We start from the raw sequence: 25,756 nt of genomic DNA, 5'->3' as shown, positions 1-25,756 counted from the left end.
ACAGGACAGAACAGTAGTAGGTCCTTTTTCATAGCTCATATCACTTCAGTTCATAACTTCTTGGATGTGTTGGCAGGTTGGTTCTGTGTGTGTCTTATTCAGAACTGAAAGTTGTTAATTACAGAGCACAAAACATAATTGTGGTAAAATATTTCAACAGGTTTTCTTTTTCTTTCTTTTTTCTTTCTTTCTTTCTTTTTTTTTTTTTGAGATAGGGTTTCTCTGTGTAGCTTTGTAAACCACACTGGCCTCAAACTCACAGAGGTCCACCTGCCTCTGCCTCCCAAGTGATGAGATTAAAGGCATGCGCCACCACCGCCCAGACCTCAACAGGAATTCTAAGTGAACATTCTGTGCAGTAGAACTGCTTTCTTCCTTATAAAAAAAATATTACCTGCCTATAATCTCCGAACTCAGGAGCCTGAGTTTGAGGCCAATCTGGACACTTAGCAGGAGAGCCTATCTCAAGACAAAGAGTGGCCTTAAATGAAGATTCTGACGGGAGGGAGAGGGAACTGGGATTGTCATGTAGAACAATCTTGTTTCTAATTCAAATAAAAATCTGCAAAAAACAAGAAAACGAAGATTCTGGGGCTTGAGAGATGGCTCAGTGGTTAAGAGCACTTGCTGCTTTTGCAGATGACAGGGTTCAGTTCCAGCACCCACATAGTCTTAAAGCTGTCTGTAATTTCAGTTCCAAGGGAACTGACACCCTCTTCTAACCTCTGTAGGCATCAGGCACACGTGGTACACAAACACACTTACAGGCAAACACTCAGACACACCCAAAATAAACACATCTTTTTAAAAACTGAAGGTTCTGCTGGGTGGCGCATGCCTTTAATCCTGGCACTTGGGAGACAGAAGCAGGAGGATCTCTGTGAGTTCAAGGCCAGCCTGGTCTATATAAGTCCAGGACAGCCAGGACTATATGGAGATACCTTATCTCAATTAATTAATTAATTAATTTAAAATGAATATTCTAAAAATATCCATGGCATTCAGTCCTTCTCCCTTTTGGTTCCTGGGATTCTTGCCTCCTCTGGCCATTCATGACTCCATGTGTAATAACATGCTGAGGACCCATCAAGGAAGCCTCTGGAAACCTTTTAGGCAATCGTGCCCTTGCAGGTGTATCCCTCCCTTTTCTCAGAGAGGGGCAGACAGATGTGTAGTCTTTCTATTCTGTGTAACTCTAGATTCACATATAACTGCCACGGGCCTTGGACCTCCTCCCAGCCAGCTGGGAGGAGTTAGAGCAGAACTCCCAAGTTGTTGGCTTTGAGCGGAGCCCTTTCACCTTGCCCGGGGAATCGCCCACTTGGTGCTGTCTCAGATGACCTGGCCAGCCTGTCAGGCGGTCAGTGGTGTTATGAGCCACACCCGGAATCACCTGGCAGCTGAGAACACAGGTGTTACCCTTAGGAATCAAAGGCAGAGTCTGGGTGTGAAGGTGCACACCTGTGATCCCAGCACTTGGGAGGTGCAGGTAAGAGGGTCAAGAGGTCAGGGCCTGTCTTAGCTACTAAAGGAGTCTGAAGCTGGCCTGGGATACATGAAATCACGTTTCACAAAACCAGCAAAGGATCCAGAGGGGGGCCCAGGAGGCACGTGGGGACCCAGGCCACCCAGGTCCTCTCTCCTGCAGATATGAGACCAGCGGCATTGGAGAGGCACGTGTGAAGGAGGTGCTTCTGGATGAGGACGATGACCTGTGGATCGCGCTGCGTCACAAGCACATCGCAGAGGTGTCCCAGTAAGAACCTGATGCACATTCCCCAGGGTGGGCCCTTAACCCTGGCCCGGGAAGTGACCATACACACCCAGCAAATTTGGGAGTGAGCTCATCCACTTGTCAAAGTTGCTAGCATGCTGCTAAAACTGACAGGTTTTCTGTTCCTGGAGTGTGTGCGTCTCCAACTTCACCAACTTAAACCCCAACTCTCAGGGCAGTTGCTCTGAGGACTCTCGGTAAGCATGAGTGCCACTCTCACAGGGGTGCCAGTTTGCACATTGACTCCCCTGAGCTGCCAAGCAGGCCCCGCTGGCTCCTCAAGTAAGAGCTTGTGTCCTCCAACTGAGATGCCCCTTGATGAAAGGGCTGCATGGTGTTTCCTATGTGTAAACACAGTTAGAAGACAGAGACAGAGACGGCAGCTCCCCTTTTTAGAAAGGCACACTCTGTCTTCTCCAGTTGGGGTATCCTCATGAAATTTATGAGGAAAAGTGGGGAAGCTTTGCACCCTTCTGTGGTACTGTTTAGGGAAGTGGTTGCCAGTACTTAGATTCCTCAGCCTTAAGAAATACGGATCGTTACATAGGCTTGGGATGTAGCTCAGAGGTGGAGCCTTTTCCTACCATTGACAAGGCCATGGGTTCCACCCCTAGCTCCACAAAACCATGTTTTAGTGGCAGGTGACTTTTTTTCTTGTTGTTTTTCATGACAGGGTTACTGTGCGTAGTCCTGGCTGTCCTGGCTCTGTAGACCAGGCTGACCTCTTACTCAGAGATCCTTGGATCTACCTCTGCTGGGATTAAAGATGTGTGCCACCATGCCCAATATTGGGGAGGAAATCCTGGCCCCCATTTCTTGCCATTAAATTTGTTTGTGGATGAGTCATATACTATATAGATTTGTATTTTCCAAACATAAGACATGAATGTTTCAATTAGTGTGCATTTGGAAAAGAAAATAAACACAAGTAGATGCCCAGTACTGTCCCCTTTGTCCTTTGAGCCATCTGACACCCTGCTCTGGAGACCAGTGGTTTAGAGGATCAATGAATGACAGCAGCATGTGTCCTTCACTTTAAATGCATACCTCAGTTGGAAGAAAATGGCCACCTAGTCCTGAGAAGGACTGCATGAGGTTTCGGTGGTCTCTTCAGAGAACCCTGGGCACTGTGTTGAGTGTGGCTGCCTCCCCCCATTTTACAGGGAGGTCACCCGGTCTCTGAAGGACTTTTCCTCTAGCAAGAGGATGAATACTGGAGAGAAGGTAAGCCTGCTGATGTCCAGAAGTCCTGGGGGTCAGTAAGTCATGCCAGTGCCCAGACACCCTGAGGGTCAGTCCCTGCCTTCTCTGTGTCCCTCTATGGAGTAGACAGGGCCATATTTCTCCCTCACTAGATATCTGCTTTATTTTTGCATTTAAGATTCATATCTGAAAAGAAAAAAACTGAGATCTGGGATCTGGGGGTATGGCTGAGCAATAGAGTGCTTTTTTAGTAGCATAGACCTTGGACATGATCCCCAGCACGACAGACAGACCCTGTCTCTCTGAAAGAGCCCTTATCTTCCGGTGTCTGTGGACAGCTGCTTTCTCATATCGCAGGATTAAGATTTACCACTTAGGAGCATAACTGATTTTAAGCCGCAAGAATCATGAGTGTTTCAGCGTGTCGTGGACTGAGGTCACCCCGGCTCTGGCCTCTTTTCACCTTGTTAGAAACGTCATGCCCAGCCAGATGTAGTGGTGCTTATCTTTAATCCCAACCAAGATGGCTCAGCAGGTACTTGCTGCCAACCCTGACCACAAGTTCAGTTCCTGGAATCCACATGTCAGAAGGAGAGACTGACTCCTGCAAACTGTCCCGGCGATGTCTCTAAGTGTGCTGTGGCATTCGTGTGTGTGTGTGTGTGTGTGTGTGTGTGTGTGTGTGTGTGTGTGTGTGTGTGTGTACTTGCATACACACTAATTAATTAGAGTATAATTTAGAAGGTAGAGAGATGGCTCAGTGATTTCAAGTACGAACAGCTCTTGCAGAGGGCCCAAGTTCAGTTCCCAGTTGGCTCACAATTGCCTGTAACTCCAGATCCAGGGGATCCAATGCCTTCTTCTGGCCTCCACTGACACCTGAATTCAAATGTACACAAACCCACACACAGACATGTGATTATATAAATCTCTTAAGTATATGTAATAAAAATATGTATAATTTTAAAAATTTACAGCTAGACGTCAGGGTTTAATTTTCTACCTGGTAACTAACTCTTGTGACATTTGTATCAATTCATTTGAGTCCATAAGTGGACACTTGTGAAGTCTAATGTGGCTGCTGTGGTGTCACGTGCTGTCCAGCTGCACACGGCTTCATAGGTCTAGTGACACCCTGCTTCCTTCCTCCTAGACCACCATGCGGGATCTCTCCCAGATGCTGAAGAAAATGCCGCAGTACCAGAAGGAGCTCAGCAAGGTATGAAGACACCACCCAGACTGACTTGGAAGAGCTGAGCTGCAGAACTTCTCACAACCTACTCCCCAGGCTGTTCACACAAATATGCATTTTAGATTCAGTTTTTAATAGGAAAAGAAAAAAAGGGAGCCTGAAGGAAGACTGAACCCCTATTTCCTACCACTTTCTTCCCCTTCTCCATCTTTCTCCCTTCTCCATCTTTCTCCCCTCTCCTTTTCCTCCCTTGATGTTGACTGGAGGCCTCAGCTCCTCACCACACAGGCCTTAGCCAGTGCTGGCCTCCCTCAGAGTGGCTGATCGGAGAGAGGGCAAGGAAGTTGTCAGGGCTTCTGTGTCCTGATCATAAAGGTGAAATGATGTCGCTTACCTGCAAGGTATTTACCAGATGCTGCACCCATCCCGTGTTCAGGGAGTTGCTTGCAGAGGGCATTGTGCCTCATGCCACTCCACCCTCCTGAAAGATCTCTCCTTCCTCTCCTGTAGGTCATGGTTTACTCCCCTCTCCCAATAGTCATTGTCTTTAGTAGCTGCTGACATGGGAGCCCTTTGTGGGAACACTCACTCAGGGTTGGTGACTTGGTGGCGATCTCTTTACGGGTCTTGTGTTTTTCCTAGTATTCGACTCACCTGCACCTTGCTGAAGACTGTATGAAGCATTACCAAGGCACCGTAGACAAACTCTGCCGCGTGGAACAGGTAGGGCTGTCTTCCTTTCCTTTCTGCATGGCAGAACTCCAGCTCTGCCTATTCACCCCACTGAATTTTAACCTTTGACCTCCAACATCTTGCAGAATCGTAGGATCTAGAGAAGGGAGAACCTATGACCCTGGCTGTCTCAGCTGTGGAGCCAGTTTGGCTCTGCTCCAGCGGGTAGGGCCTAGATGGATCTGGAGTGCTGTCCCATTTGGAATTTGCATGCCTGGCTCTTTCCAAAAGCTCTGTTTTTCGTGGAATGGCAGGAGTTGTGAGCCTGGCAGGGCGGGTTGAAGCTCATGTTTTCATGTGTTCTGGTCCCACTATGACCAAACCAGCTTTGGAACCTAGGGTGCCAATGCTGCAGCAGGGCATGAGTCCTTCCAAAACCTTGCTAATCACAGGCCTGGGGACTGAGTTTAGACTGACTTCTGCCACAGCTAGTGTGTCCAGTGCCCTCTGCTTCCTTTTCCCTTTTGGCTAACTCAGCACAGACGTCATTCTCACCTTGTGGAGAGTACCAAAACCAGAAGCATGGCAAAGCTAAGCTGTGTAACAACTGTTTTGTCACTCATTTCAATCCCTGTGGTTAACAGTCTCAACTCAGACCCAGGGCCTCACTTACACCTAACAGCCTTTGAACTCTGAGCCATTCTCCTACCCCTTTGCCAGGGGAAAGGAAGGAAGAAGACACTGACGGATTTGGAGTGCCAGACTTGGTGGCTCAGGCCTGTAACTGCAGGTGCCCAGGAACCTGAGCCAGGAGGACCACAGACTTCAGGGCAGCCTGGACAGTTTTGGGAGACTCCCATCATATCATATGTACCCCGTCCCCATCAAAGCTGAGAAGCTGAGTCTCGTTTCACAGAAAAACATGAGCACATGCTCAGTGTAGAGTTGAGATCTTCGCCCTTGGCTTGCTGTGAGAGGCTCAGTGAGGTTTGCACACTCTGTGCAGTAGTTACAAGGGAAGCAGCCCTCCCCTCCAAAAGTGCACCCATTTCTCAGGCATTCTCCACAGACACTTATGCCCTCCCAAGAGCTCAGCCATCCAGAAAGCAAGTTCTGTCTAGTCAGTAAGAAGCAAGAACAGGCCAGGGCTACACAAAGAAACCCTGTGTTGAAAACACCCCCCTCAAGCACAATTTTTTAAAAGTACTTAAAAAATATTAAGTACTAAGTTGGTTGTGGTGGTACACACCTGTAATCCCAGCACTCAGGAGACAGAGGAAGGTAGATCTCTGTGGGCTTGAAACCAGCCTGGTCTACATACATTCTAGGACAGCCAGGGCTATATAATGAGACCCTGTCTCTAAAAACAAAACAAAACAATTAGTTGCATTTCAGTGGGCTTAGAGAGTATGCTTTAGGGCCGGCAGAATGGCTCAGCAGATAAAGGCACTTGCTGCCAAGCCTGACAACCTGAGTTCAATCCCTGGAACCTACATGATAGAAGGAGAACCAACTTCACAAGTTGTCCTCTAACCTCCAGTGTGTATCATGGCACTTATAGTAACATGATAAATAAGTGTGTGTGTGTGTGTGTGTGTGTGTGTGTGTGTGTGTGTGTGTGTATTTTTTTTTTAAATGAGGCTGGGTGTGGTGGCTCACATCTTTAATCCCAGCATTCAGGAGGGAGAGGCAGGAGGATCTCTGAGTTCAAGGCCATCCTGGGCTATCTCTGTCTCTCTCTCTTTCTCTGTCTCTCTCTGTCTCTCTCTCTCTCTCTGTCTCTCTCTCTCTGTCTCTCTCTCTCTGTCTCTCTCTCTCTGTCTCTCTCTCTCTCTCTCTCTCTCTCTCTCTCTCTCTCTCTCTGTGTGTGTGTGTGTGTGTGTGTATGTCTCAGGCCAGCCAGAGTTCCATGGTGATACCCTATGTTTAAAAATTAATCAATTAACTGAATAAACAAATAAAGCCTGGGCGGGTGCTAGTTTCTTTGTGCTGAGCACATCTTTTACAGCTGTTGAGAGGCCAGGGAGAGGAGTCCTGCCTTCCTCAGACCATGCCTGTGTGTTGGGCCACCATTTGTGTAAACTCCTGGGGTCTTGAGAGAAAAGGAACCCCTGCCACCATTCTAGCTACCAAGAATGCTGTGGTTGTGTAAGGACAGGATTGGGTGCTCTTGGCTCCTCACACTCTGGCTGTGCCCTCTCCAGTCGTTCCATCTGTTTGCTGTCACCCTTTCTGTCCTCCCACTGTTGGGAGTCCTTCCCTCATTTCTACTTGCCCTTCGAAAAGCTATGGGAAGAGTAAAACCAGAGGTGAAACTCACAACACAGTGTGCCTTTCTGTGCCAGGAGAGCCCAACCGTGCAGAGATACCAGAGTTTTCATGGGTGGGAAGTGAGCCCTAAATCCCTCAGCCAGGTCATGTGTCTATCTGGTAGAGGTTCCCTGGCATTCCCCTGCAGGGAACAGTGCACCTTACTCCAGTGAGACCAGATCTCAGGGCTCCTTGTGTAGACATCCTGGGATATGTCAGCCCATTGCTGGAGGAGACCTGTACACAGCCTACCCTAACCGCACCACCAAGTTAGTCACTTATAAACCATGAACTTCCTGAGAGTCACCTCCTGCCCAGACTGTTGCCAGAAATAGGGCCAGCAAGGTGTGTTTTCTACAGGATCTGGCAATGGGCACAGATGCTGAGGGGGAGAAAATCAAGGACCCCATGAGAGCCATTGTCCCCATCCTGCTGGATGCAAACGTCAGCACTTACGACAAAATCCGCATCATCCTTCTCTACATCTTCCTTAAGAACGGTAGGCGCCGGGACATGGTGGAGAAAGGACAGTGCAAATGCCAGTTAGGCAGCCCTGCAGCAGGGAGAACCATCAGGCCAGGGGCTGCTCCTGCAGGAACTGCAGTGGGGCCAGGTCAGATGCACCGCAGGCTGAACCCACTCACAGCTTGAGTGGACTGGAAGCAGGTGATACAGACAGAGTCATCTGACTAGCATCCAGCCTGCCAGATGTTTGCATCTCATTAGTAACTGAGACCTTTCAACAACTGGTATTTGGCCTGTAATCCTTTGGGAGGTAGAGGCAGAGGTATCAAGAGCTCAAGGCCAACCTTAACTACAAAAGTAAGTTTAAGGAAGGCTAGCCTAGACTGCATGAGACCCTATCTAACACAAAAACTGTTTTTCTTACCCATGTCACTGTACAAAAAAATGGGTAAGGAGACTTTTTTTGTCTAGCGTTACTTTGATGCAGGGTAAGAGTAGGGAAGGACTGCTGGGAAGCCAGGTGGATGGAGACAGACTGGGAAGGGCAGGCCCCCATGGATAAGACAAGGACGAGAATAGGGTGGAAGGTTATTTTGACCCCACCTTAAATGCAATTGATGGAGCAGTACCTGGAACTCTGAGGAGGAAAGAGGAAGCCATTGGCTCTGATTATAAGGGTGGGAATGGCAAGGGTTAGGTGTGGTGACCAAGAGTCTTGTTTTTCAGGCATCACTGAGGAAAACCTAAACAAGCTCATCCAGCATGCCCAGATCCCTCCAGAGGACAGTGAGATCATCACCAACATGGCTCACCTTGGTGTGCCCATCGTCACAGACGTAAGGGCCTATTATAGATAGTCAGGGAGAGTGTGGGAGGCTGAAATATTGTATCCTCTCTGCATCCATGATTGACAGCCCCCTGTGATGTGGCCGTGTACCACTCTCAGCATCAGGAGAAGGAGAGAGGGAAGGAAGGAAGGAAAAGAGAAGAGGAGAGACAGAATCAGAGATGAGGGCAGAAAGGACATTGAAGTGGAATCAAAGTCAGGAACTAGCTATGAATCCAGGAGTCTAAAGCTGAGCCATCTCTGAACTCATCCAAAATGGGCCACCCCAGGGCCCCCATCATAATGTGTATAGCCTTGCCTTTGGGTACCACAGACTTAGCATCTCCCTTAAGAGTGGCACCACCACATTGTCAAGCAAACCCTTTTGCTTGCTCTGTGCCTTTGGCAGTGGGGTGACTGAGTGATATCAGGCAGATAGTTCAGAGGGTCAGGGTTACACAGTGTGTTTTGAGAGAGTGGGCAGATTCAGATAGAGCCTTTGAACCCCAGGTGGAGGAGCCCCACTGTGTGCTTCCTTCTAGAGGCAGATAGCCCAGGAGCAGAGCTGGCAAAACCAACTAGGATCTTCAAGAGGGACTGGATTCCATTGACCTGACCTGCTGGTGGCAGTGTTTGGTGTCTTTTTTGTTGATGTTGTTGTTTTGAGATAGGTTTTCTCTGTGTAGTCCTGACTGTCCTGTAACTCGCTTTGTAGACCAAATTGGCCTCAAACTCACAGCGATGTGTCTGCCTCTGCCTCCCAAGTGCTGGGATTAAAGGTGTGTGCCACCATCACCAAGCTAGCAAAATATTTTTAACTACCCCCGCCTTTTTTTTTAAAGACGTATTCTCCCTTTGTAGCTCAAGGCTGATCTTGAATTCATGATGATACCCTTGTTTCAGCCACCCAAGTGCTAGGATTACAGGTGTGAGTCATCATGCCAGTGTGGATTTTTTTTTTATTGCTTTTATAACAGCAGCTCATAAAAGAAAGCATTTAAGTGGGGGCTTGCTTACAATGTCAGAGATTTAGTCCATTATCATCATAGCAAGGACCAGGGCAGCTTGCATGCCTAGTTCTGAAGAAGTAGCTGATGCATAGGCTAAGTCAGAGAGTCTGGATCTGACATGGACTTTTGAAACCTCAAAGCTCACCCCCAGTGACACACACACACACACACACACACACACACACACACACACACACACACACACACACACACACACACACACTCTTCCTCTAACCAGGCCACGACTCTTAACCCTTCTAATCCTTTCAAATAGTGATACTCCCTGGTAACTAAGCAGTCAGGGATCATTCTGATTCAAACCACCACAGTCCCCGGGGCACTTGGCATTTTTCACAACTAAAGAACCATACTTTGAGCTGGGCAGTGGTGGCCTTTAATCCCAGCACTCGAGAGGCAGGCGGATCTCTGTGAGTTCAAGGTCTACCTGGTCTACAGAGTGAGTTCCAGGACAATCAGGGCTGTTTCACAGAGAAACCCTGTACCAATAAACAAAACAATGACAACAAGAAATAGAACCATAATTTCTCAAGTCTACCTTGTTTTCAGAGTTTCTTAAAGAGGTACATTTTGGGGGCTACACTGGGCAGAACCTCTCTTCTGTTACTTGTTGCCAGTGCTAATTTTGAAGAGGGACCTTGAGAGAATTTCCAGAGGTTATTGATACCAGGTGGTTCTGCCTGGAGACTGATCTCATGTGTGTTTGCATTCAGTCGACACTACGTCGTAGGAGCAAGCCAGAGCGGAAGGAGCGCATCAGTGAGCAGACCTACCAGCTCTCACGATGGACCCCAATCATTAAGGACATCATGGAGGTCAGTTTGGGGTGTGGCAGCAGGAGCCAGGGCTGCTCTTCAGGTGGTCCAGGTTGTAGCACCCCTATTCTCAGGTAGCAGTGACACCCTATGACCTAGTTCCTGTAGTGATAAGTACCCAGACCTCTGGGGTTCTGTCAGTCCTCCCAAAGCACCTAGCTCTGAGGACTCATGAACAACTGTGAGCCATGTCTTAGCCTGGGTTACTATTGCTGTGGTGATACACGATGACTGCTGGACAGTGGTGGCACACGCCTGTTATCCCAGCACTGAGGAGGCAGAGGCAGAGGCAGAGGCAGGTAGATCTCTTGAGTTCAAGGCCAGCCTGGTCTACAGAGTGAGTTCCAGGACAGCCAAGTCTGTAACATAGAGAAACCCTGTCTCAAAAAAACAAACAAAAAAAACCCAATATGACCAAAAGTAACTTGGCAAGGAAGAGGTTTACTGTGCTTATGTTTCATCAGTGTTCATCATCAAAGGCAAGGTGTTCAGGGCAGGAAGTCAAACAGGGTAGGAGCTGATGCAGAAGTCATGGAAGTGTCCTGTTTACTGATTTGCTTCTCATGGCTAGTTCAGCCCACTTTCTTACAGCACCCAGGAACATCAGCCCAGGGATGGCACCACCTACAGTTACCTATCCTCTCCCATATTGATAACTAATTAAGAGAATGCCCTGTCGGCTTGCCAACAGCCTGATCTTAAGGAGGCAGTTTCTCAATTAAGGTTCCCTTCTCTCCTGTCCAGTAAAACTAGCCATTAAAGACTGACACATGGAGACCTGGAGAGCCATTGCCCACACCTGCAGTGTCAGGGGTATAGTCCCATGCTGTGAAGTGCCTCTGGTGCAGTACTGGAAAGAGCCAGGCTTGCGTCGGCATGCCAAGTTCATACGAGGAGCATGCACACGCTCTACTAGGGAACAGGCCCTTCTACCTCACACCTCAGGCAGCTGTGGAAAGGCCTCAGCAGGAAGCTGCAGCATGCCACCTTCCTCCCTGCTGCACTCCTGAGCGCTCCTGGGGCCAGCAGACAGACCTGGGCTCTATGATCAAATTGGAATAACCTGTCCTTAGCTCCACTTCCTGAGCCCTGCGAGCCTCACATTGTCTCTCTAGCACCTCACATGCCTGACCATCTGGCATCACAGAGCCTGTTGCATTCTGGATCCCCAAACTCTGGTCTATTTATTGTGTGCTATTTATATACAACCTTGCTGCCCAGTTTGAGGCCATCTTCTGTTTTTGAGATTGGGTCTCAAGTCCAAACTGGCCTTGAACTTATGATGTAGCCAAGGGATGACCTTGAACTTCTGACCTTCCTGCTCTAGGATTAAAGGCATACACCACTATGTCCAGTTTATGCAATGCTGGGGATCAGCCCAAGGCTTCAACATGCTAGACAAAGTACTCTGCCAAAGTACTCTTTCCTTCCTTCCTTCCTTCCTTCCTTCCTTCCTTCCTTCCTTCCTTCCTTCCTTCCTCCCTCCCCCTCTTCCCTGTCTCCCTCCCTCCCTTCCTTCCTTCCTTGTTTTGTTTTTGAGACAGGATTTCCTTGTGAAGTTCTGGCTGTTCTGGAACTCCCTCTGTAGACCAGGCTGGTTCAAACACAGAGATTGACCTGCTTCTGCCTCTCAAGTGCTGGGACTAACAGTGTGCACCACCACTGCCTATCTCACCCTGGGGTCATCTTCTAATAGGATGATTCTGTCACTTTGTGCCCTATGTCCATTGTACAGAGGCTCACAATAAGCTGTGGCACCATGTTTTTGCCTTACAAGGAATGTAAGGCAGTGGATTTGCATCAGCTCTGTGGTGACCCTCACCATCGCAGCAGGAACCCTGCAGAGTCATACACCAGTAGGGCTTTAAGGTTGGAGGTGACAGTCTGCACAACTGCACTTGATAGGCAAACAAAATGGGAGTCCAGAGAATAGGGCCTCACCTCCTATCCCTGAGTTAGTTCAGGAATTATATGCCACAAGTGTATTTATGTGGGGTGAGTCAGGGTCCTGTTTTTAAAACCTGCAAACCAAAAGGTTAGGTGACTATGAAACACCTAGAAACCAATTGCCTGTCTCTGGTATTGGGGCTGAGGAAGCAGCCCTCTGCTTCAGTGCCCCCCCCCCCCCCCCGCTTCTCTGTCCCTTCTCCCTGCTCTCCAAGGAGGCCTGTGTAGGCTTCTCATGCTTCTCCTAAGAGGAATATGGATTTAAGTGGCAGGAGATAGCTGGAATCCACCCACCAGACAATTGGCTCCTCAATAAACTATAGGGAGGCTCTCCCCAAACCCACTTGTCACCAGGCTGACAGCATATGTCAGGAACTTAGTGGACAGAGCATAAGGTGTTGAACCTCAGTGGCTTATACAATGGAGTACATTACAGAGATGAGGGAAAATGGGTGCTTTGTATGTTGGATAGTTATGGTAACCTGCAGGGCCAGGCAGTCTAACGGCCTGCTAAGAAACAAGTGCCATTGTCCCTGGTCTGTACTAGGTCCCTGGTAGTGGCAGCAGGCATGGGAAGAGGAGGGCCTGTGCAGATGATGTGGTCATGCCTGACTTTTTCTTCCCAGCCTGTTGCTTTAGCTCCTATCAGCCTCTTTAAACAGCCTGTCTGTCTTCACCTTTCCAGGACACTATTGAAGACAAACTGGATACAAAGCACTACCCATACATCTCTACCCGCTCCTCTGCTTCCTTCAGCACCACCGCTGTCAGGTGGGTAGATGTGGGGAAAGCAGGGGTACTGTCTGTGAGTCTGTGTGACCTGGCGGTGAATGGCATACACCATCAGGACCCTCCCACATCACCCATCATGGTCAGAGTACATCAGGCCCGGGTTCACAGCAGGCCACACAGTCCTCCCTTCGGCTCCCAGCCCTCCAATAATTCATCCCCTTTCTCCGTGCACCCCGTCTGCCACAGCCTCTACCTCCTTGCTCATCCTGGAACATGCCGGGCCTACTGCATTCACCCCATCCACACACACATTATCTGCAGCCAGATAAGCTGCACGGTCCCCTTTTAATCTGTAGGTCTTTATTAGTTTTCCCCTTTGGTCATCCCTAAGCACCTGTTTAGTCATGAAACCCCTGTGTCCACAGCGGTTCTATTCATGAAGCCTAGCGCAGTAATGGCCCAGGTGCCTGCCAGCTGACAAACATTAGGCCATGGCTCCCCAGAACTGGGGACTGAACCTTGAGCCTGGAGAACAGCCAGCGGCTGCAGAGAGGACCATCAGCTGTGGTTCCCAGGGTTGACACTCCTTCACCCCTTGTTTTGTTTGGATTTTTTGCTTTGTTTTTGTTTGTTTTGTTGTTTGGTCTCACTGTGTAACCCTGGGTGTCTTGGAACTCACTCTGTAGACCAAGCTGGCCTTGAACTCACAGAGATTCACCTGTCTCTGCCTCCCAAGGCTGGGATTAAAGGTGTGCACCTCCATGACTAGCAAGTATGAACCACTGTCCCTTTTTTTCTGGTTTGTCTCTGGCTTTTCTTCTGTTTTCACCCTTGGCCTCTGCCTGGGCCTGGGTCAGAAGTCTGCAGTGTCTCCTGTGGCATTGGCATCTCTTCTGATGGCATTAAAGGTGATAAGGCCACTGCTGAATGTGGAATAAACTACAGCCCCAAATGCTGCCCTTGCTAGGCAGGCTGTACACGGAAGAAATCAACAGTACCCAGGTTCTTCCTGTCGTGAGTGAGGAAGCAGGGTGGAGCATTCTGCTGTCCAAAGGGGACTTGCTTCCCCCCTTTAATGGTTTCAATTTTCTCAGCCTGGACAACCTGTCTCATCTGGGTCAGAGTCTAAGTCTTACTGAGGAAGTCTATGCTCCTCAGGCTTACCTGCTTTTTACCTCCCAGGTGAAGCCTGAGCAGTGCTTGGTGGTCCTGTTTTGTCCTGTGGCATTCAGCAATTCCCTAGACTCTGACTTCTTGGAGGGAAAGTGCTGTCTTTCCCTGGGGATGCAGTACCGGGAAGCCTGGCCCACATGAGGCCTCTTTGGCATGTTTGCCTGTGATCAGTGTGCCAGATTGGTGTAGCCCTCTGCCTCTCCATACCACATAGTGCTGCAGTGTCCCAGGTGAGCTCGGAACCAGGCCTGAACTGAAACAGACATCTGGATGAGAGCCATCCAGGCAAAGCTGCTTAGATGAGCCAGTCTGATACCTCACAGCTCAGGAACCTGCAGTCCAGTTCAGCTTGCCAGCACTGACAAGTCACCTGTAACTGATCTCTCTCCCTCAGCGCCCGCTATGGACACTGGCACAAGAATAAAGCCCCCGGGGAATACAGAAGCGGCCCCCGCCTCATTATTTTCATCCTTGGAGGTGTGAGCCTGAATGAGATGCGCTGCGCTTATGAAGTGACACAGGCCAACGGCAAGTGGGAAGTGCTGATAGGTGAGCAGGGCATGCATTCGGCAGGAGTTGCTGCCTCATTGCACTGTCTCTCCATCCCATGCTTTGTGCTGCATTCTGTCTGAGGTCCTCCCTCACCCCAGCAAAACTTAGCCCTGGATAACAGTTTGTGAATGGCAAAAGCTAGGGATCTCTGCCCTAATGTGTCTCTTGCTGAAAGACAGCATCTTGGGATGGAAAGAGCCTGGTCATAGAGTCTCAAATCCAGCCGGGCATTGGTGGTACACGCCTTTAATCCCAGCACTCAGGAGGCAGAGGCAGGCGGATCTCTGTGAGTTCGAGACCAGCCTGGTCTACAAAAGCTAGTTCCAGGACAGCCTCCAAAGTCACAGAGAAACCCATACAAATCCATACACTGACACTGCCAAGTGGAGTCACCTTGAGCAAGAGTGGGTCTCTCCCAAGCCATATTGTTACCCAACAAAACAGAGTTTGTAGCACCTTCTTGCAGCCTGGAACAGGGCTGAGAGGGGAGTTGTTCACTTCTGTGCATCAGCCCTTGGACCACTTGCTGGTAGGGCCCGTCATTACTGTCTTCCTCCACCACTCTGTTGGAGGTAGTTAGACAGCATGTCACAGATACTGCTGAAGTCCATTGGCCTGGTGTCTGGGTCGATTCCCTAGCCAGTCCCCACTACCTTCTGGTCTGCCACACTCTGTATTTCCTGTTCACTTCCAAAAGAACAGACGCAGCTTGTAGAAGCTGGTCTATTGCAGAAAGAGGCCCTTCCTGCCTTCTGTCCCAGGATCATCTGTAGCTTCTGGGGCTTGCAGACAATTGAAGGAGAAAAGTCTGGGCTCTTCCAGATGTCTTCCCTTTGTCCCTAACAGAGTTGTATGTGCCACCAATTGTCAGAAGGCTGGCACAGACACTGCCCTGTTAAGGCTCACCCTCTGTGAGAACACACGCTGCATAAAAGTGCAAGGCCTGAGATTGTGATGCTAGGAGTGTGTCAGGCACTCTGGAAAACCATCCCCTTTAGGGCCTTTGGAGGGCCACATGAGCCATGTACACGTGGACTGCTGGAGAGGTGGCCCTTAGCTGCCCAGCTAGCAAGGCTTCCCTCAGCTCCCAGGTGCAGTCATCAACAAGTGCCCCTTCCATTTATCCAGTTTGGATGACCAGCTCACAGCACCCCCAAGCTGTCCGAGCAAGCAGACCCCTTAGAGCAGTGACACAGCAGTGCCATAGCTGCTTCTGGGTTCACCGAGACAGGTGCGAAGGGGTTAGCACCTTCACACATCTTGTGGGAAGACTGTGCGCCCTTCCCCAGCTCCCACTGTGGTTGAGTTGCTATCTGTGCCTGTTTTTCTGTCTGTGACATAGGCCCCATGAGTGTTCCCTGCTTCCTGCTTGTGTATGTGTTGCATGCATGTGTTAGAGGGCTTGAGCTCAAACACAGCTTTTCCTGGACAGCAGCCGGCACAGCCAGGCTTTGGGTGTGAACCTTACTTTTCTCCTCTGGACCTTCCTTAAGGTTCCTTGTGCAGGGGGAGGGTGGAGACCCAGGGACAGAGAGCTGCCCATGTGGGTCCATGGAGGGGCTTCCCACAGACCGCCACAGTTCACTGTGTGGCCTCACATGCTTCATGTATGCCAACGCCTTGCTCCCTGCATGCATGTGTGTGTGCATGCGCCTTGCATGCTTCGCCCCTCAGTGCCTCTCTGGCTGCAGGCGCTGGGGCCTCCGTTGGCATGTCCAGGGGTGCCTCTGTTCAGCTGGCCTCTATTCTCCCACAGGTTCTACTCACATTCTCACTCCCACCAAATTCCTCATGGACCTGAGACACCCCGACTTCAGGGAGTCCTCTAGGGTATCTTTTGAGGATCAGGCTCCAACAATGGAGTGAGAGCCAAAGAAACAAAGTAAAGGCGGCTTATTACAGAAAGAAACTCTTCCACTCTGAAGGGCTTTCTTTGGTTATCCCGTCACTCTTTCTTTTTTTTCTTTTTTTCTTTTCATTTCTTTGATTTTTCTTTTTCCAAGAAAATGCTTGCAGTTCTTAACGCCGATTGAAAATGTGTCCAGCCTTCATGCCCTGGGCTCCACCCACCCACTCACTCAAGCCCTGGGTGAATGCTGCACAGTCAGACAGCTGCTGGCCACTGGGGTGAAACCAAGGGACAGTAACTGTGTGATTGCTCCTCAAGGAGGATACCTAGGGTTGAGGGATGTCTGAGGCATGGTGCCCAAGCCTGCTGCCCAGGGTGAAATGTAGGCTCCCACAGAATGTGTATGCTTGAGAGGAAGGCCACTGACATTCAGGATGGCCATGTGTACAAGGCCCGCACTTGAGAGATGCCCATAGCACCTACGGGTGAGAGAAGGAGTGGCAGGGAGCAGAAGAGAGGCCTCCAAGCCAGCGAGAGGCAGCAGGATGGACATCTTTACTCAGGATAGGCACTTTGAGGGCATCCATGTGGAGGGATGGCCACCCTCTACTCCAGCTGCTGTAGACTTGGTGACACCACTGTTCATTACACCCTGCTCTGCAGAAACTGCGCTCTTGTCCTCTTCTATTCCAGGCTGGTGGGGCAGGCTGTGATCTCAGCTACTCAGCAGGCAGAGTGAGCTAAAGAGCAGCCTGGGAAACTAGGCAGGTCCATGTCTCAAAATAAACAGCCAAAAGAAGGCTGGAGACGTAGCTCAGTGGTAAAGAGCTCTGGCTGCTCTTGCAGAGGATCCAGATTCTGTCCCCAGGACCCACACAGCAGCTCACAGCCACCTGAAGCTGTGACTCCAGCTTCAGGAAATCTGCTATCTCTGACCTCTGTGGGCACTTGCATGTATGAATACATAACTCACACACTTACACATAATTAAAATAAAATAAAACTTTTTTAAAGTAAAAAAGAGGGCTGGGATGTAGCCTAGTGGTAGACTGTTTGCCTACTGTGAGTGAGGCTTGGAAGAGAAGAGAGGGAGGAAGAAATTGCTTTTTTATTGGTGCCGATCTTTTAGAGTTGAACAGTCACACCTCTCTCTCACTGAAGCTTCTTAGTGAGGTCTACAGTCCTCAAGAGAAATCCCTTCTTGACACCCAAAGCTTGTTCTTGGGGAGTATCTTGTCTGTTTGGCCTACCAGACTCTTCTTCTATGCCCTCCTCATTCCTTCTCCCTAGCCATCCTTTTAGTGTTGAGAATCTCCTGAGGCACGAGGGTCTCAAGTTCAAGGTGGTGTGTCTAAAAGCTAAATAAATAAGCAGGGTGTGGTGTCACACAACTTTAATCCTAGCACTTGGGAGGCAGAGGCAGGCAGACCTGTGCAAGTTTAAGGCCAACCTGATTTCTATGAGTATTCAAGGACAGTCAGGGCTACAGACTGAGACCCTGTCTCAAAAATGAATAAAATTTGAAACATCTATGCATACAAGGAAGCAGGGAGATGAAGCAATAGCAAGCCACAGAGCTCTAACACACACCACGGAGGCCAGAAGAAAGGGAAACTCCCTCATCTGCTGCTGCAGCTTGGGGACTGGAGAGAGAGGCAGCTGACCATTGAAGAACCAACCCCTCTAGCCATCCCATCCACACTCCCCATGAGTGACATCATCCCTCCACACTGCTCAGGAGTTAGTTAAAATTCTGGTTAGAATTTTACATTCTTACCTTGATGTAGGCCAGTAGTGTCAATCACAAGAAGATGGCCAGGAAGCCATCAAGACAAATGAGAGAGGGGCTGTATAAATGGCTTGGTGCTTAGGGGTCCTGGCTGCTCCTTCAGAGGATCTGGGTTCAATTCCTAGCACCCTCCCAGCGGATCATAACTGTCTAACTCCAGTCATGGAGACCCAGTGCATTGAGTACCAGGAATGGATATGATGCCTTGACATACATAAAGGCAAAACACTCACATCATAAAAATAATTTTAAAAAAGAAAGAAAAACAGCCAGGCAGTGGTAGCATACGCCTTTGATCCCAGCACTCTGGAGGCAGAGGCAGGTGGATCAATGTGAGTTCTAGACCAGCCTGGTCTACAGAGCAAGTTCCAGGACAGCCAGAGCTACACAGAGAAACCCTGTCTTGAAAAATGAAGAGAAAAAAAAAAAGAGAGAACTCTTAGCTAGATTAGACCTATTTAGTGCCCATGCCACTTGTAGGTTTTGTGTGTGCTTATATCTGAGTACATTTTGCTGTGATCTGGGTTGGGGCTGTTGGTTCTGACTTACAAGCCTATTTGTATGTCCCTCTGATGACTCCTTTTAGCTGGTGGTGCTGACAATACACCAGCATTTAGTCCCAGCACTTGGGAGGCAGAGACCAGTGGATCTAAGTTTGAGGCCAGCCTTCTGGTCTACAGGGCTAGTTCCAGAATAACCAGGACTGCGCAAACAAACCCTGTCTCAAAAGGGGGGGGGGAGATGCTTGGTTTGTTTTTCGAGACAGGGTTTTTCTGTAGGTTTGGAGGCTGTCCTGGAACTCTCTTTGAAGACCAGGCTGGTCTCAAAATCACAGAGATCCACCTGCCTCTGCCTCCCGAGTGCTGGGATTAAAGGCATGAGCCACTGACACCCAGCGGGAGGTTTGGTTTCTTTTCCAGGAAGCTCCAGGGAGCCCTTAATCGAGAGGACCATCACCCAAGCTTAGAAGCATGAGATGGTCATTTGACTGGGCCTCAGTTTCATCTTTGGAGGCCACTACTGGCATTTTATAATCACCAATTTTGTGGACTAAAAGAGAGTCCTAGAGTTCTTAAGTAGAAGGCCAGCACAGCTAACCTCTTGGGGACCAACATAAGATGCAGCTCATGGCTGGTCTTGCCCCACTGTGCAATATTGATGGTACCGTCTCCACCTGCAGCACTGAAGTGTTCAGATCACGGGTGTCAGGAACTGGCTTTGGGTGACCTGGCCTGTTGCTGAGTAAGGCATCTCAGGCGGGCTCTCCCAGATTCGGCTCTACACTTGTTCTTCTGTAAACACTAACAATATACAATGATTAGGAATGAGATCGTAGCGGAAAATTCTAGAGGGTAAGTTCGTCTCGCTGACCTCTCTGAAGTTCTGGATGCACATGTAAGGAGTCGGGGTGCACTTTAGAACAGGCCTCTGATCATAGCAGCCTTCCAGGGTCCTGCACCAGTGTCCAGGATGGAGAACAGGGCATTCTCTGGCCAGTATGCTTTGTATTGACTTTAGGAAACCTGAGGCCACTCCTCACTGCATCCAGAGCTAGACTGGATAGAGTGGAGATCTGGAAGGCCTTCCTTCTAGTATTGGCTCCTGCAGCCTCAGGGCTCCTAGGAAGTCTGGCAAGCTCACCAAAGCCAGCATGCTTTAGCAGAAAGGGGGCATATAAAAACCTCAGGCACTGCTGACAGCACATCCATTCTGCTTAAGGAGCTGTGGTAACAAAACAGCCTTAAATTACTAGGCCCCTAGTGCAGGGAGAATGCTTGGGACATAGCCAGGGATGGACTCCTCACTCAGAATAGTGAATGCTGGCAGGGACAGGACATTGGTAGATGCCTCTCAGAATGTTGCTTTTCTGCTGGTCCAGAATGACCAGAAAGCTTCCAGGTCACTGAGCAAGTGATGGTCAGAGCCACAGGCACCAAGCTCCAATGCCTGCCCTTGGAATGGAAGTCCGGAGGGTCTCCGCTCCACACTCCCACAGAGGCCTATTGCTTCCGGGTCCCCAGGGAGGCACATTTTCAAGAACGGATCTTTGGTTTAGTTCTCCTGTCCCACCAGGACCCTGCTTTGCACCCACTGCTGCGGCATGCACACCTCATGCTCACACCACCCGTCACCTCCATTCTGTTTGATGAAGCCCATGTCCAAACCACTCAGTCCATGCATCGTTTTAGTGCACCTACATCTCTCTGAAAGGCCTTCCTTCATTTTTAAGTGTTTTTATTTTTATATTTTTACCTTTGCTCTAGAAGTATATCTGATTCCATTAGCTTAAACTTTGGCAAGCATTTTTAATCTCTTACAATGCAGGTCTCCACAAGGTAAGGCCTCAGGTCCCTGCCCTTTCCCTCTCACACCTGAGGTCCCCCACCATGCCAGCATCAACATGCTGGCTCCCAGACTTCAGTGGCTCCCATGCCTAGCAGGCACCATTCTCTCCTTATAGAGATGCCTGCCAGCCTCTCCCCTTAGCCACTGTCCTTGTCATATTTGAAGTGTCTCTTCCTGGCTTTACCTTGACTTCAAGAGATAATAAGAAAGCACAGCTGCCATCAACTGGCAGATGGCACTGGGCGCTAATTGAGAGGTGGTTCCTAGGTTCAGCCTGGGACCCAACTGAGCCTAAATGCCTAAGTCTATTCTGTCAGGGCCCAAGGGTTCCATCCCCACCCCCTCCCGGCTTCCACTGGACCCAGACGAGGGTTGGGGGATGGAGAATCAGGGAAAGAAGCCTCAGGCTGAAGTAGGTGAGTGAGCTCATTGTCTTCTCTGCCTTCCCAGGATCCACGCACATTCTCACCCCACAGAAACTGCTGGACACGCTGAAGAAGCTGAATAAAACAGATGAAGAAATAAGCAGTTAAAAACATAAGCCGCCCCCACAAAACCCTGACTCCCTTCCCACAGTGCTCTGCAGCTCCCCAGCGCAATGCCTCGGTTACTCTGCTGCCTCCCCAGCCCTGCACGCCCTGGCCACCCCCTTGCCACGCTGAGTCCTTCTCCTGTGCAAAGACATCCTATCTTGTCCTTTGAAAAGCAAGAGAGTAATGTGTTGTTTTTTAAAAAGTGAGTATCTTCTGTATGTATCCCACAAGAAGTTGACATGCAAGAGCCACACTGCAGAAGCATCAGAACTCTAGACCAAGTGGACTCTCTCCTTATTTATGATCCCGTGACCTGTACATAGCCCTGTACCGTGTGCCGTATGCGCACATTGCTTGAGTATGGAAAGGTAGATGTGTGGGTGTTTCTCAAGGCTTGTTTGGGTTCATTTCTGTTCTTGTTGGGAATTGTAAGGTGTTTTCCCAGATATTCCACACTGAGGAAGTAGCTCTTTTTCTCCCTAGTCCCTGTTCATCGCCTGTTCTCATGCAGAGGCTGGGAAGTGGCAGTGAGCAGATGCCTCCAGAGGCCAGAATCGAACAGACCTTTTCTTGGCCCAGTGTTGCAGCTGTGGGTGGGACTTAGGGTGGCCACAGGAAGCCAGTGTTGATGCCAAAGCCTGGCACCGTTCCCCTGACCCGTCCACAGTGCTGTAGCCTGATTCAAGTCCTCCCATCTAAATTGGCATGCCTAGCACCCTCAGTTCCTCAAGAGACGAGTCAGGTACAAGCAGTCAAGAAGCCTTCTTTCCCCAGGCTTCACTTGAACAGGGTCAGGCTCCATAGAGGACAAGGGTCAGGGATGGACTGGAAGATTTGGATTTGGTACTCTGGTCAAAGGGGATTTCACTATAGAAGGCTTGTAGGCCTGAGGAACGGGGGCTCTGCTGATCCTGTCTCCACTCTGCGAGCAACATCAGTCAGAGTTTAAGATACTTCATCAATCTTATTTTGTGTAACGTACAGTCGTATGTCATTGTGGTTGTATGAGAAAATGATCACTTTATTCTTTGTATTAAAGTTGTTGCTGTATAAAAGATAGTTAACTATAAAGCAGAAAATTGAGAAGCAGATGCTGGAAGGATGGCCTCCATCCTCAGGACACAGCAGCTCTGAGCATGCCACTCACTCTGCTGCTGAAGTTGTGAAACATAAAGACAGTGGAAGTCACAAACAACGTCCCCAGCCCAGCCCCTGCCCCCCCCCCCCGTCCCTCCCGAAGACTGTGTGTGTGTGTGTGTGTGTGTGTGTGTGTGTGTGTGTGTGTGTGTATTACTGTGTCTTGTGGTGTATGCCTTCCCTGGCTCTAGAGCCCCCCTCTTCTCATGGGTTCCTAGTCCTGCCCTCGCCCTTCCCCCTCCAGGACCCTTTTTCCTTAGGACCCAACTGTAGTAGCACTGGTTGATCTCTTCTGTAGCCGCTTCTTTTGTCCCTTCCCTCTGGTCAAGCAATGCTCATGCTTCAGGACCTTGTTTGTCAAACATGTGGGGTTTCCTTTATGTTATTTATATAAATAATTTCTCAAAAGGATATTTAAAAAAAAAAAGCTAGTCTGTCTTGAAACTTGTTAACTTGAAATTCTCAATCTCAGTGTTTAAAGTATGGAAGCACAACTGTGTACCACTCTGTACTGTCCTGTACTGCAGCATTTGAGTCTAATAAAGACATCATCGCTCACGCATGGTGCCCAGGCCCACTGCAGAGCTGGTTTGACTTTGGGAGCTACGGAGGCTGGCCACCCCACAGCTGTGCTTTAGGTCTGCTGGATCCTGGGGATTGCAACACATCTGTACCTGTCTCCCACTCAGGGACAAAACTTGCCACAGGCAGCAAGGATGCTGCCTTAGTGGGCATGGTAACACTCGACCTTTAGTCCCAGCACTTAGGAGGCAGAGGCAGCAGGACCTCTGACTTCAGCCAGCTAGGTCTTCATGAGTTCCAGGTCCAGCCAAGGCAACATAGTGAAACACTGTGTCAAATGAATAAATAAGTACCGGCGAATAAGGACCTGACTAGACTTGAGGCGAGCTGCTTTTCAGCCTGTTCTTTCTAGAATGCCTCTGCCTCAGACACTGCAGGCCCCTGTAGTCCTGGTGTGCTCAGGGAACTGAGATGTTGGTCCCTCCATCGATGTCACTACCCCCACCCCAGCCCACGTGTCTGAAGGTTCCTCCAGTTGGAAGCTGGTGGTGGCCTGTGACCTGGAGAGGAGTACACACCAGGTCAATGTTACTGACAGGACACAGAGCTGTGGGAGTCATTAAATCCCTCCTGCTGAGGTCTTGCTATGGCTTGTCCTGGACATTCACATGCTGGGAGCTTGGCTCTCAGTGTGGCAGTCCTGGCAAAGATTGAGGGAACGACTGGGTTCTCTCCAGAGGGCTGGGCTGTTCTGTAGTCAAGCCTGGCGTCTTCCTGCCTCAGCCTCTCACAGCAGACTCCTCTCACATGCTCCAACCGTCAGCCATCAAGTGCTAGGCCCCTGAATCTCCAGCAGCAGCTGACTAAGCCAGGCTTAGTGGCACAGGCTTGTGATCCCAGCTGTTAAAGAAACTGAGACAGGAGAAATTTTAATTCTAGGGCTGCCTAGACTACAGAGCAAATTCAAGGTCAGCCTCAGTGAGACCCTGTTTCAAGACTATAAGAACTTGAAAGTTGGGTCTGAAGCCAGACAGAACACTTACCTGGCATGTGAAGCCTCAAACTTCACCACAAAACACAATGAAAAGCAGCTGATTAGTGCTGGGAAGATGGATCCGCAGTTAAGAGCACTTCCTATTCAAAAGATGAGTTTGATTCCCAGCAACCACAGCGTGGTCACACCCACCAGGGATCTGCTCCCTCTTCTGGCATCCATGGGACTGCACAAAGACATGCATATACACCCATATACACAACATTTTTTTAAGTCAACTAAATAAACCTCTGTGTACATTATCCACGTCAGTAACAGAAAATGATACTTTCGCTGGATGGAAAATGTTTCAATTCAAGGTTACTTCGAAGATCTTCACATGTATCAAGCATTTTTGCCCAGGGTGGTGGTGGAAGGGGCACAGACTAGGCAACAACTACTCACCCTCGCTAAAGTACCAGTGACAAACCAAAGTTTGATTCCACCAAAGGTCCCCCAGGGAACCAATGAGTTTATTAAGCCTACTCACAGAGCCTGAGTGAGGGGTTTACAAAGGGGGACGTGGGGAAACCCAAAGCATTCTCAGCAGAAATGAGATGGGTGACTTCCCTATGGCTACACAGACTTCCCCTTTGCCTAGTCTCCTCAGCCTGTGTACACTAGCCCTTCCCCGAGACCCTGAGGCAACCTGCAGTTAGGACAGGATTACATACAACTGCTTGGGAGGGGTGGCGGGATGCACAGGGGGGTCCAGTGGCATGCCCCCCAGCTTCCCCTCCTGTGAGGGAAGCTCAGCAGTCAACAAGCTCAACTGAGATGATCTCTGTAGGTAGGCCACCTCACGAAGACTGACAGTCCTGTAGCTAGCACATCCCACCCAGCTCCAGCAAGACTCACCTTGTCGGCGGACAGTGATGAAGACAGCATCGCAATCATGCCAGGCCTCTCCTAGGCGTGTGTTAGGTGGTCCCTGTCACTTTACAGGTGAGGAAGCTGAAACTCAGGACAGGGGGGAGGGGTGTTTGCAGTGTTTCACAACGCTCACTCTTGGAAGACTCCAGCCAGCCAGTGTGTCCTGTCACCAGAATGCCTGGAATAAGATTCAACACAGGGACTTGAAGTCTACACCGAGTAACTGTTGAAGCAGAGTAAATAACCATCTGTTCCTTCTCCCCGGGATCACCTGTCCCTCACACAATGGGAATGGCCCTTTAGCCTCTCTCTGCTGTTTGGAGGGCTTTGTTCACGTGCTCTTTGTTGTTTTATTATCACTGTGTGCAGTGGCATGCAGGTGGAAGACAGAGAATCACTTTCAGGCGTCAGTTTTCTCCTTCCACTATGGTTTCTGACATAGAACTCAGCTCATCAGGCAGGTGCAGGAAGCACTTTTACCCAGGGAGCTGTATTACTGGCCCGTGTTTTCTTATTTTGAGACAGAGCCTTACTGAGTTGCCCAGGTTGACCTTGAATTTATGTTCCTCCTGCCCCTACCCCACAGAAGCTAAGATTACAGGTGTGCGTGGCCACACTGTGCATGGCCACCCTCTTGCTTTTGTTTTGTTTCCTGACTTCCCTTGGCCTAGGTCTTCTGTTAGTCTGCTCCACCCTGATGCCACCAAACAGCAAAAAGTACTGTGTCCTGCCTAGTTCCCAGTGTCCCAGGGCTCAGAGGGAACCTTGGGTCACTTCTCCAAAAGCTGTAATGTATTTTCAGAGGGGAAGACACAGCAGCAGGCCAGAACATGGTTAAAAGCCCAGGCAACTAGTCCAGTAACCCTGGGACCCAGGCCATGATCTGTGGCTGCTGTCCTCGTCCTCCCTGGGCAGGGTTTGAGCAAAGGTGCCCCTCTGTGTGTGACACCAGGCATTCACTCCATAGAATGCTTGGGGACTATAG

General features: G+C 49.6%; 1 protein-coding gene and 1 long non-coding RNA gene across 3 annotated transcripts in view; one reads left to right on the top strand and one right to left on the bottom strand.

The window, feature by feature from the left end:
- The window catches only part of Stxbp1 (syntaxin binding protein 1), a 58,070-nt gene extending 35,809 nt beyond the window's left edge, over nt 1-22,261 (top strand). Inside the window, exons 10-20 of one of the 2 annotated variants that reach the window (XM_027423775.2) lie at nt 1,649-1,756; nt 2,938-2,998; nt 4,131-4,196; nt 4,812-4,892; nt 7,512-7,650; nt 8,343-8,452; nt 10,184-10,285; nt 12,918-13,003; nt 14,532-14,686; nt 16,446-16,571; nt 21,124-22,261. In XM_027423775.2, the coding sequence (XP_027279576.1) occupies nt 1,649-1,756; nt 2,938-2,998; nt 4,131-4,196; nt 4,812-4,892; nt 7,512-7,650; nt 8,343-8,452; nt 10,184-10,285; nt 12,918-13,003; nt 14,532-14,686; nt 16,446-16,555 (1,018 nt within the window). In that variant the 3' untranslated portion in view covers nt 16,556-16,571; nt 21,124-22,261. The remainder of the gene's footprint in view (nt 1-1,648; nt 1,757-2,937; nt 2,999-4,130; nt 4,197-4,811; nt 4,893-7,511; nt 7,651-8,342; nt 8,453-10,183; nt 10,286-12,917; nt 13,004-14,531; nt 14,687-16,445; nt 16,572-21,123) is intronic. The other variant, XM_027423776.2, reaches the window with a different exon arrangement.
- Nucleotides 22,262-22,725: 464 nt separating this feature from the next.
- Nucleotides 22,726-25,272, bottom strand: LOC118239034. The gene is made up of 3 exons (XR_004770401.1): nt 24,757-25,272; nt 23,909-24,085; nt 22,726-23,777 (listed from the first exon to the last, which is right to left on the bottom strand). It is a non-coding gene; the product is annotated as an uncharacterized LOC118239034 (long non-coding RNA).
- Between the last annotated feature and the right edge of the window lie 484 nt (nt 25,273-25,756).

This window comes from Cricetulus griseus, chromosome 6 (assembly GCF_003668045.3).
Source record: "Cricetulus griseus strain 17A/GY chromosome 6, alternate assembly CriGri-PICRH-1.0, whole genome shotgun sequence".
Classification (NCBI taxonomy): domain Eukaryota; kingdom Metazoa; phylum Chordata; class Mammalia; order Rodentia; family Cricetidae; genus Cricetulus; species Cricetulus griseus.
This window is presented reverse-complemented; position numbering and strand designations above follow the sequence as displayed.